The 12,388-nt window shown below is 40.0% G+C and overlaps 1 protein-coding gene across 34 annotated transcripts in view; it reads right to left on the bottom strand.

Moving 5' to 3' along the window:
• Positions 1 to 12,388, bottom strand: part of LOC130203540 (ankyrin-3-like) — a 137,614-nt gene that overhangs the window by 25,834 nt on the left and 99,392 nt on the right. For 24 of the 34 annotated variants that reach the window (XM_056429792.1, XM_056429819.1, XM_056429820.1 and 21 more), the window contains 8 exons: positions 11,301 to 11,333; positions 9,259 to 9,483; positions 5,781 to 5,935; positions 4,842 to 5,053; positions 4,496 to 4,703; positions 3,428 to 3,524; positions 3,110 to 3,338; positions 2,121 to 2,246 (listed from right to left, as the gene is read on the bottom strand). In XM_056429792.1, coding sequence (XP_056285767.1) covers positions 2,121 to 2,246; positions 3,110 to 3,338; positions 3,428 to 3,524; positions 4,496 to 4,703; positions 4,842 to 5,053; positions 5,781 to 5,935; positions 9,259 to 9,483; positions 11,301 to 11,333 — 1,285 coding nt within the window. The remainder of the gene's footprint in view (positions 1 to 2,120; positions 2,247 to 3,109; positions 3,339 to 3,427; positions 3,525 to 4,495; positions 4,704 to 4,841; positions 5,054 to 5,780; positions 5,936 to 9,258; positions 9,484 to 11,300; positions 11,334 to 12,388) is intronic. The other 10 variants (XM_056429798.1, XM_056429802.1, XM_056429811.1 and 7 more) reach the window with 1 other exon arrangement.

The raw sequence follows: 12,388 nt of genomic DNA, 5'->3' as shown, positions 1-12,388 counted from the left end.
GACAATATCTTCTATCCCGAAGGTATGTGAATTCATATCTCGATAGCGATACTTATCACGATAGAATGTTTTTAGGAAATTGGATAAATGAATAGTCTTTAAGATTATACCCAGATGGTGCAGCATATGTTTGTATACAATAAGTATGTTCTCATCTAATTAAGAAATGAAGTGCAACTTGAACACAACAAGTGAAACTATAGAGAGAAAAACCTGGAATCCTAGAACCTATCTAAATGAACTGGCCACTGAGTTCTAAAGCCATATCTTTAGAACTACAATCATGGAACCTATCTAAATGAACTGGCCACTGAGTTCTAAAGCCATATCTTTAGAACTACAATCATGGAACCTATCTAAATGAACTGGCCACTGAGTTCTAAAGCCATATCTTTAGAACTACAATCATGGAACCTATCTAAATGAACTGGCCACTGAGTTCTAAAGCCATATCTTTAGAACTACAATCATGGAACCTATCTAAATGAACTGGCCACTGAGTTCTAAAGCCATATCTTTAGAACTACAATCATGGAACCTATCTAAATGAACTGGCCACTGAGTTCTAAAGCCATATCTTTAGAACTACAATCATGGAACCTATCTAAATGAACTGGCCACTGAGTTCTAAAGCTATATCTTTAGAACTACAATCATGGAACCTATCTAAATGAACTGGCCACTGAGTTCTAAAGCCATATCTTTAGAACTACAATCATGGAACCTATCTAAATGAGCTGGCCACAGAGTTCTAAAGCCACATCTTTAGAACTACAATCATGGAACCTATCTAAATGAGCTGGCCACTGAGAGTTCTAAAGCCACATCTTTAGAACTACAATCATGGAACCTATCTAAATGAGCTGGCCACTGAGAGTTCTAAAGCCACATCTTTAGAACTACAATCATGGAACCTATCTAAATGAACTGGCCACTGAGTTCTAAAGCCAAATCTTTAGAACTACAATCATGGAACCTATCTAAATGAGCTGGCCACTGAGAGTTCTAAAGCCACATCTTTAGAACTACAATCATGGAATCTATCTAAATGAACTGGCCACTGAGAGTTCTAAAGCCACAGCTTTAACATATTTCCAGCATACTACAGTATGTTAACATGAATGCATACAAATTCATTAAAACAACGGTTATATTTTACTTCACTTTGTGAACCCAGAGCAGAATTTTTATCAATAAAAATGTTCTGAGACATTTGAGTTATAAAAAACACAATTTAACATTTAATAGCAGTTTGGAAAATTGCTTTGATTTTCATATTACTGTGCTTTTCTAAACTTGGTGCCCTGCAACTGTTAATCTAGTTCACGAGCACCAAGAACAGCTCTCTCCAAATGATGCAAGAGGATTGATTCTGTAAAACAAGAGATTAATGGGTGGATCAATGACATCAGGTTATTGAATGGTGGCAGCGGGAACTAGGTTAGACCCTGCGGACTGGGATCACTGGGTAGGAGTGGGGCAGTGAAGAGGATCAAACCAACGATGGGTTAGCGTTGCTTTAAGAAAGAAAACACACCCCCTCGAAGGGTTGCATGTTTTATTGAAATGTATTGATTGGTTTCTGGTGGATCTTGTAGCTGCCTCGGCTAGAATTGATTGGAGGCATGGCCAGTATAAACGAACATACACTTAGTTTGGCTACTTGGGTCATCTCAGCATGACATGCTCATTGTGGTTTAACCGTGGTCAGCATGGTGACTGAGGGGATCGGTAACTATTGCTTTTGCAGAAATATAACATGTGAGGTTTTTGTTCAAGTCCCATAACTCTGTTGCCTCTCCTCTCTAGGGTCTTTGGGCTAAGTGACGCTGAAGGGGTACCTGAGCACGAATGTAAAGTTCCGGGAGATACCATGAGGTGATGAGTAGAGGGGTGTTAGTGCGGTTCAATCTCCTGTGCAGGCTTTCTATGACTCGATTGTAACGTGTAACATGAATGGAGATCGCATGATCAAATTCCCTTGTGTACTCTGGTGTGTCAACTTTGGTGTAATTTTAGTAACTTGTTGTCCCGTTGATTTATAGATTTTCCGACTCCATATTCCAGCCAGAGAAGGAGGCCGTTGAAGGCAAAAGTGCCGGTGAGAGTGAATGCAGTACCTTGACACAGAAGGGAAGACGATTCTCCTTGAAGGCGTAGAAGTTGAGAACCAACTGCTGACCACCTTTCGTCAGAGGAGCCAAGTTTCCGTAGCAGTCCACGTAGACGGGCCTGCCCTCCAGAACCTGAGAGAGCACATCACAGAGGTAAGAACTCACAATATCGTCTGGAAGTAGCTCACAGCCGCTCTTAACCCTCAACAGCACTCACACATCTTTCAGCTTCCTGTTTCTTTGCTCAACACTTTTGTTGATATAATAACTACAGTTTCAGGAGTTTGCTCAGCCCACTGCAGCTCCTCACTGTTGCCTTTTTGGTAATGTTACCGACTTATGAACTAAGCTTCATCAACTGCTGCAATCCCTTTCAGGCACGAACCATCTTAACACTTTAAAACACTTGTTTTGAATTCAAAACTTATTTCACAAGCGACTCCGTTGCTGTGCAAATGACCTGAACTCACAAAAGATTACTTTAAGTCCAGTTTTCTATCCGAAGGTTAGATTCAACTCAACTTAATTTATTTATTACAATCCATGAACAAGAACTCTGTGCGCATATACTTTTCACACAAAGCCACATAATAAAACATAATAATAACAATCAAATAATAAAAAAAGGTTGTATATTATACATAATATAAGAACTGCTGTGGTAACCTCGGGGCTGCACGGTGCTGTGGCGTCTAGCACTGTCGCCTCACAGCAAGAGGGACCCGGATTCGATTCCCGGGCTGCACAGCCCTTCTGTGAGAAGTCTGCATGTTCTCCGCGTGTCAGCAGTCCAACGACATGCAGCTCAGGTTATGCGAGGACTCTAAATCGCCCGCAGGTGTGGATGTCAGCGTGAATGGTTGCCTGTCTCTAGGCGTCAGCCCTCGGCTCGATTTCCGGATAGTGGATAATGGATGGATGTGATACTGCTTCAAAACTGAACCTCACATTCCGACGGGAAAAGAAAATATGATGACCAACCAATATTTATGTACCTCTATATCTTTGCTCCTGGCAACCTCCTCAAAGTTCTCCTGCTGCTCCAGGGTCTTATCCACCTTGTCGTCCGTCATGCAGAAGCACCTCAGTCTGGACTCCACCGGGTCATTGGTCTTCGCGAACACCACAAACTTGGCCATGTAGGGGACGCAGATGAGGTCCCTGTACAGCTGCATGGCCAGACCCACCGTCTCTGGGATCTGGTGGCAGTCCGCCAACCAGAACCTGCACGGGTTAAAAATACAATGATGCACATTTCAGACACAGAGAAACCAGATCAGAATAATGACACACAAGCGTGTCGTGTGTCTCACCTGGCAGAGACGTTCGTGGTGAAGGAGACGCAGTCGTTGACGAAGGTGAGAGGAGTCGTGCCAGTGATGTCTTCCCACTGTGCCGGTGACGTGCCCCCTGACGGATAGAAAGATTGTCTTTTAATGAGATGCATTTTTTATCCGAGTAAAGTACAAGGAAACACACGGAGAGACATTTTAAAGCAGACACACTTGAACAAAAAGTCACCGCATTTCCTTTGACAGCGATTGTTCAGTGAAGATAAAAATACACTTGATTCATCCGGAGGGAAGTTGTTGTGCAGTAGGTGCAGTAAAAGGAGGAAAGAAAGCAGCGAGTGCAATTAAAATATCAATGAGTTGCAAAAAACTATTTTTTTTGACAAAGCCAGGAATGTTTACAGCTTGACGGTAAGTGTCGTGAATATATAAATAAACCGGTATATATTTTAGGTCAGGTTGTTCTCATACGCTGTTCATACTTTTGCATTAAAAAAAATTAATGCAGTGTTATTTATACATAACCCACATATATAATAGCAACAAAGTCCATGGAGGGATAAGGTCGGAGTGGATGTGGTTCCAAAAACACAGGACTTTTTTTAAGGAGACAGCTGTTTGTGTCTCATGTGAAACTAATAGTTGACTTATTTGTCGTGTAACTTCCGATATCCTACTGTATTTTCCTAAATATAAGTAGTTTTGTCTTAACAGGTCCTGAAATGGCAGGGAAGTTGCTGAAGATGGAAAAATACACGAAAAAGAAACAACATTACCATACGAACGGAGGATATGTTGCATGTGTGTAAATCGGTAGAAAAATCTGAAATTGGGGAACATTTAATGCTTTGAAAAATAATTAGTTTCTGATGTTTTTTTCCAGAAATTCCAGAACTCTCTAAAATGACTCATCGATTACTGTGCAGACACCACAGAATAATGTGGAGCCAAACAAACCGTTTCACAATAGTTTGTATCCATTGATGTCACGTATTCTCTCGCTAGCCCATAACGATAATAATTTTCTCGAATTGGTCCTCACAAAGATAGCTGTACTAGTACCATACACACACACACACACACACACACCTGTTATACTACAGAGAAGGCGGAGACACGGAGTACAGTCTCCTTTGTAGCCGTTGGTGAGCCCCTCCCCTGATAGAGGCGGGATTGGGATCGTCATGGTGATGGGCTTGTGGAATTTCCTCCTCCGGGGCTCCACGGTAACGATGGGGCTGAAAGTTGCTCGGTTCCCGAGGATTCTCTTCACATTGTCGTCCGGTACCGGCTGGGCCTGGGAGACGGGGGATCAATCATGTGTGTTTAATGTGCGCGTAGGTTTGTGTACCCACGTGTACATGTGTGTGTGTGTGTGTATTGTTCTTAGCCTCTTTGGTCAAAATTCTGTGAAAAACAACATTTCTCAAGTCACCTGCAGTCCAACTTTGATCTTCTTGGTTAACGCCCCCTCAGGGAAGGAAGCCTGAACCAATGGGACGCTCCGGCTGCACAGAGTCCCGCCCTCCGGTCCCATATGATTCGTCTCCTGCCGGATTCGAGACACGACCGCAAAGTACTGTGGGAAGTCCTTGGTGATGATGCGGCAGATTCTCTTCCTCTTCAGCTCCTCAGCACTGTCCAGTTCTACAGGGAAGGAAAATACACAACTTACATGAATCACACAGAAATTAGAAATCATTTATTTTCCAGCTCAGTATCGAGTACTCCTGTTACCAGGTATGCTAATTGTTTTATTTTACTTTCTTGTAATGACCTAACTTGCACTGCACATTTTATAACGGGATTTTATTCCTGTCCCGTTCCAATTTTGCTTTTTTTCATTTTCTATTCTCTTGGCTCTTTAATGACTGTTTTCCATTGCAAGTGAATGTCCTTTCCCAATGTGTTAGATGTTTTATGCAAAGCACTTTAAATTGCCTTGTTGCTGAAATGTGCTAAATAAATAAATAAAAACTTTCCATGCCATATTTTCAATTAAAATAAAGCCTTACTGGTCACAAACAAAAGAAAAAGAGAATAAATCCTAAACACAAATGTTACATTTTTCTGGAGTAACAATAACATCAAACCCCACCTGGTCATTTGATTTTTAGTGGAGCTATCTAAACATTTTAGATGTTACACATCTGTTCAGTCACTATTGTGATGCATCAATAAGGCAGTGAACGCCTCTCCAACTGCTGGATCTGGACCAGGTACAATGAAAATGAAGGTCTTAAAAGCAACACCGTACACACACTGTGGAAATTTTCGTTACTGCCACCAAATATAAACGACATGCTGGTGGGCTTAAAAATCACACCCAGTGGGTGCATTATATCAATGTAAACATATAAACACGTGCTTTCACCTTCGTCCATGCCACTGAGAAGCGTATTGAGGTTGTCGGCCTTGTAGTCGTACATATGCTCCTTCCAGGACTCTCCGTTCTCGCTGCGCAGCAGGATCAGCTCTCTCTCCTGGCCGCGCATCGAGGCAAAATGAGGGATCTCCACTATCACAGGCCTGGTGAGGGTACATGAAGTATGGCTTCATTAATTATATACATTTAGGACTGAAACATGGCAGGAAACAGGTAAACCAACGAAAACAGAGGTTTTAGGTTTACTTCTTTCCGATTACAAGAATACAAATGATGGACGACACTTCGAGGTTTCACTCGGTTTGTAAATTCTGCAAACGAAGTGAAACACGAACGAGGAATGCTGATGGGCATCGTGGTCGGAGACGTACTGCGCAGGCGTGAATGAACTCTGGTTCCGCTGCTTCATGAAAGTAGCTGTTGCCGTGCCGATGGGACATTCACATTGCATGTCGTCGCTTGGCATGATTTGACAATGAAACACATGGTATGAGGGGAGAAAGCTGCACAGCCCTTATTCAAACAAGGCGTGATGACAACACGAGATGGACGTACTCTAGACTGAGGACCATGTTTCCACCTCAGAGTAGAGCGTGCAAAAGGACCGAGAGGAACTATATTCACTTTTCAACTTTCTGATTCAATGTCGTTATCAGCTGCTTCGAAAGACACACATTTCTGCTCAATGACTCAATTGAATTTGACCAGTAAACACTCATGTTCCAATGGCATCTGAACACGACCTCTTACTAGCTTGCCAACGTAAAGAAACAAACAAAAAATAAGCTTATTCCGAAATTACAATGTTCACAATCTTGTGTTTCATATTTGTATAAAATGTTGTAATTTTTCTCACCCAAATTCACGAAGTTTGATTGAAAGTCATTCTGTCATGTTTAATTACGTTAGCTAGCTAGCTATTGTTAACTAAATTAAGGCTTTAAGCTAGCTAAAGTTAATTTGCTCCACACAGCACTTTCACATCCAGACACTAGTTATATTTAGTGATTCAAATATATTATTTTAGTTATTTAACTCGTATACAAACTGTTATTTTTATGAAAAAATGCTTCAAGTACCCAGAGAGGAGAAAAAGTTACCGTGACACACAGTGAATATGATCCAGATTACACGGTGACAAATCAAAAAGTCTCACCGCTGTTTCTTTTTCGAATGTCTCTGGAAATAAATAAGACATATATATTGTGGGACGACATAAAAAAAACGATCGTAAAAAGATGACGTAAAAATAACAGCGGTCATGGGAAGCAGGATGATGCTCGGCTTGAGGAGGAAGAGGCTCATGCCCAACAAGCGCAGTTCGGAGGCCTCACTGAAAGCTTCTGAAATAAATCAATCAATCAATGGTCTCTAAATGGAAGTGACTGGAAAGTAACCCTAAAGTTATAGTGTAGTTTTAGGAAGAATTTGTATATCTCAAATGTAAAAGCTATATTCTATGTTTCTCTTCGGGATGTTATTGAGGTAAAAAAAAAAAAAAAAAAATAGTCGTCCTCCTTTTAAAATGTTCACAACGTTATTGATTTCTTCCCAAAACTACATGGCTGTTTCCTAACAAATCAACAGATGGGTAACATCATCATATCCACCAGCATGAATCAGCCTCGGTCAAGTCGTTTCCCTCGGGGGAGGCGGGACGTACAGGGGGGAGAGGAGCAGGGGGGGATGCTACGGTTGGTTCCTACCCAACAAATCTAGTTCCTCTGGGTCCCAGCTGGAGCACTCGACTAACCAGGCTCTCGCCTTCATTAAGGACTGGCAGATTTCTGGGGAGATGAAGTTTACTGTGTCCGCAAGATAATGACACACCCACGCACACACCCACGGACACACACAGAACACACACTTCCAAAGTCAGTAAAAGCACCGCGTTGTATCAGTAAAAAGATTCTTGTTTCTTCTGTCCAGTACTCATCAGCGACATCAGTATTGGCTACTACTCACTCACAATATCTGTGAATACACACATTGTATGATTATGTCAGTAAAAGTAGTAATACTGCCATGACTGTTTCTGCAATGCATATACACTTTATTATTAGCTTGTATATACTTTTATTCCGTCTGTATATTTAATATTGCTATCGTATTTTTCCTACTGTTTTTTAATTTTTACATTTTTATTACTGCTTACTACTGTGCAGCTGCTGATGTAATCCTGCAATTTCCCCACTGCGGGACTAAAAGGATTATCTTATTTTATCTTATGTACTTTGTCATAATCTTAAATCCTGCATTTAAAATGTTGCTTTAATAAAAATACGAATGTATTTGTATCAAAACAAATTCTTTAAGTACCAAAAGTAGCGTACGAGTGAAGTTCTCATCTTTAACAATGGCTTATTTTAAAATAATTCACATTATATTATTCGTGGAGCACCTTTCCTTTCAAGACATTGTTTTGCAAGTCCCAAGTCGGTTTCAAGTCTTTGCACTCAAGTCAAGTCTAAAGTCAAGTTACGTCCCAAAGTCCCGCCAAGAGTTTAGTCCAGTCTTAAGTCAAGTCCCGAGTCAAGACAAGATCCAAGAGGTGAGTAAAAACTACAATACATGCATATTACATGCAGCAGAGCAGAAGCATACAGTTGCATAAAGACTTTATATATATATACTAATTTACAATACCGACAAACAAAATGATTTAATTATATTCCTAAACTCATAATTGAGATGTTTTAAATAAAGCCAAAACAAGCCTGTGCATCATATTCTTCTTCTTTAAATAATATTGAATATACATGTGTTTTGGCTAGTAAATAAAAAAGCAATTTCAGACCGTGGTAATCCTATTTTTGTGTTTATGTTCCTCAAAAATATCTGTGTGTATTTATATACACTATATACAAAAATATATATATTTATACATTTGCTAAACTTAAAACTAATTGATGGATTGGGGGTAAATGAAAATAGTACCTTTAAACCCCATTATAAACACCATTATAAACTCTAGAGTAACAGCTTTTTTTTTTTTTTTAAAGCTGAAATCAAATTCAGGACCATCTTCATCAAAGATGCAGACATATAAGCGGCAATTTTTTATTTATGCTGTAACTCAATACATTAGACCTTCAAAAGCCTTTTCATGCAGTTGATGCACATTTAAAATGTGCATCGGCTTTCACACACTTCACTTATTCCTTCCAGAATTTGCCCTTTAAGTCTGTGAGTGATGTTGCCTTTACTTTGCCAAAGCTGGACTTGATGCTTGAGGGCGAGCACACTGCAACAATTACACTTAAACTGCAAATTAAACAGCAGGTATTCCACCTCATCGTGCACACACACACACTGGATTCACACTTTCATCATGTCAACGCAGATGGCTGGAGATGGCAAGAAGCGGAAGGACGGAGACGTCAAGTCACCCAACCGGAAGTGCGGGACAAAAAGCGATCAAGCAAACAGCGGCAATATAAAGTTTGACGACCACATCAAGTCTTACCCGAGGAACTGAGCTCCCGCCGGACCGACCTCCACCAGCCGGCTGGCCAGGCCTTCTCCTTCGACCATCGGGGGAGGCGAGGCCAGCTTGTGCCTCTTCACCAGGCGACAGGTGATCCTGGTGGGCGCCGTGCACTTCCTGGGTGGGATGATGATGCGCATGCCGTTGTGACGACTTCCTCTCATGGAGCCGCCCCTGGCGTCGACCATGAAGCTGACCAGGAACCTGATGGAGAGAACGACAGAAAAGGAGAAGAGGAGGAGGAGAACAAAGAGTGATAGCAGAGAGAGAGAGAAAGAAAGAAGTCAATGAAAGAGAAGCATGTTGGGAGAAAAAGAAGGTAAGAGGATAGGATAGAAAAAGGAAGGGAACGAAAAGTTAAATACACATCAATTCAACAGCAGTATTGATGGGGAGAGAAGAGCGTTCGTCTCTTCTCGTGCTTTGATCCTCAAAACACACGGAAAACAGTAAGGGTGAGCAAAAGAGAAGAGAGATAACGAAATGTAGAGAGTTTTCTGTGTTGGCTGTGGCTGCATTTTAAAAACTAATTTAGCTAAAATAGTGGTGTTCACCATTAGAAAAACAGCAACTTGCACGAGGAGATGTCACAATGTTGCCAGAAAATGAATATTCTTCGTTGGTATTATTTTTTTGCGGATGAATTAGCCAAGACGCCAACACAGGAGCCTCCAGGGTAACCGGTGTGTTATCCATATTAGAAGGTATTGTAGCCCTGTGTGTGAACCACAGAAGGAAATGACACACACAGATTCACACCATGCAATTCGGTGAACGAGATGTCATGTTAGTTTAAATGCTTTTGAACAAATGGTATGTCATCTTGCATAAACTAATCTTCCGAGTAGTCGGATTGAGTCTAAAAGCATCTATAAATATATATAAATATACATATAAATATATATACAAATATATATTTGTATATATAAACAAACATGTCCATATAAACAAGTATATACAAACATATAAATGCATATATACAAATATATATAAAGACATATTTATATATATATATTTATATATAAATATATATATATAAACATATATACAAACATGTATATGCAAACATATAAATAAATAAATATATAAACATATATAAACATATATAAACATACATATATTTAAACATGTATAAATATATATAAATACACATATATATAAACATAAATATATATAAATACATTTATATACAGGACTGTCTCAGAAAATTAGAATATTGTGATGAAGTTCTTTATTTTCTGCAATGCAATAAAAAAACAAAAATGTCATGCATTCTGGATTCATTACAAATCAACTGAAATATTGCAAGCCTTTTATTCTTTTAATATTGCTGATTATGGCTTACAGCTTAAGAAAACTCAAATATCCTATCTCTACATATTAGAATATCATGAAAAAGTATACTAGTAGGGTATTAAACAAATCACTTGAATTGTCTAATTAACTCGAAACACCTGCAAGGGTTTCCTGAGCCTTGACAAACACTCAGCTGTTATAAATCTTTTTTTTAACTTGGTCTGAGGAAATATTAAAATTTTATGAGATAGGATTTTAGAGTTTTCTTAAGCTGTAAGCCATAATCAGCAATATGAAAAGAATAAAAGGCTTGCAATATTTCAGTTGATTTGTAATGAATCCAGAATGCATGACATTTTTGTTTTTTTAAATTGCATTACAGAAAATAAAGAACTTCATCACAATATTCTAATTTTCTGAGACAGTCCTGTATATATATATATATAAATACACACACATACATATATTCAGATGCACAGCTGCACAAATTCGCATCCTGACAGGTTTCTTGTACCACAGACCCGTTCAGATCAGTTAGGAAACTTGCAAAGATTTCCTTAAAATAAAAAGTAATAAACAAACAGAAATAAAAATCTGTAACGACCGAGTTCATGTGTGAGGAGAGCAAACACAGATGTTATGAGTGAACCCGAGAGGGGAGGGGGTGGGCAACAAAACAAGGCAGTGGTGGGGACAAAAGAGGGCGACCAATCACAGTCAATCACCTGCTGTCGTACTGCGGGAGCGGAGAGGCTAAACTGCAGGATGGACGACAAAGCAACGCAGGAGTGACAGGTCAACAACAGAGCTTTGAGAAGACGGGTACCGTGGAGCCCTTTAAAGGAACAGCTCGACATCTTTGGGAGATACACGCTCGCTCGCTTTTATGTGAAAAGCTGTTAAAACAACTGTGCTTCTATCCGACTTTGTGAGTTAATTATCTCCATTAAAAATAGAAATAAGCCCCGATGCAGTCCAATAATACTAATAATGCGTATAATCAGTTATTTCTTCTGACGCTCTTTTTACACCATCAATATTCCCATGAGAGGCCTAAACTTCTGTCAGACACAGAATTTGATTTACCCACGTCGGTCCTGATGCTGCAGGATGACAAATCCCGTCAGTGTGGATAACTTCCTGTTTGTAAAAAGTCCGCGTAAACAGGAAGTTGACATCACCCTAATCTCCGTCGGTCAAATATAACGTTACCGTAATTGTTGTCTTTACACTTATATTTTTTTACAGAAATATAACGTGTTGAATAGTGCGTGACCGTGACAGCTGTCGGTAGGTGGAGCTTAGCGAGGTTAGCTATTTCCACCCTCTTCCAGTATTCGTGCTAAGCTAAGCTAACCGTCACCTGCCTGTCTGTCTTCACATTATTCAGTCTTCTTATCCGACTGTCTGCCAAAATGAGAATTAGCGTATTTCTAACAATGCCAAACTTTTGCATTACATTACAGCTCCATCATTTCCGCAGGTGTGTGAGCCACATGTGGATCTGCTGCCGCTGCGAGGCCGACGAGTCACCTGAGGCGCTGGCTTTACATTCAGCTAAACGTAGCAAGAAACTAGAACCAAGGCTCGTCTCTCTCAAGCGTCTTTGAGTCGCTTTTTTGTGTGTTTTGTCACCTTGTTATTATACAGTAATAACATAAATTTAGGAAATGTAACGTTTGATGACAGAGTTTTTGTACAGCAAGAGGAGGTGAAGAGAAACAGCTGCAAGGAAGAGGAGACGTTTTCTCCAGGGGGAGAAAATGAGAAGGGAAGAAAGAAGGAGGACATTTAACAGGTAGGTTGTGTCCTT

The sequence above is a fragment of the Pseudoliparis swirei genome, chromosome 13 (assembly GCF_029220125.1).
Source record: "Pseudoliparis swirei isolate HS2019 ecotype Mariana Trench chromosome 13, NWPU_hadal_v1, whole genome shotgun sequence".
NCBI classification, from domain to species: domain Eukaryota; kingdom Metazoa; phylum Chordata; class Actinopteri; order Perciformes; family Liparidae; genus Pseudoliparis; species Pseudoliparis swirei.
The sequence above is the reverse complement of the archived record's forward strand: the minus strand, read 5'-3'. Positions and strand labels throughout refer to the sequence as shown.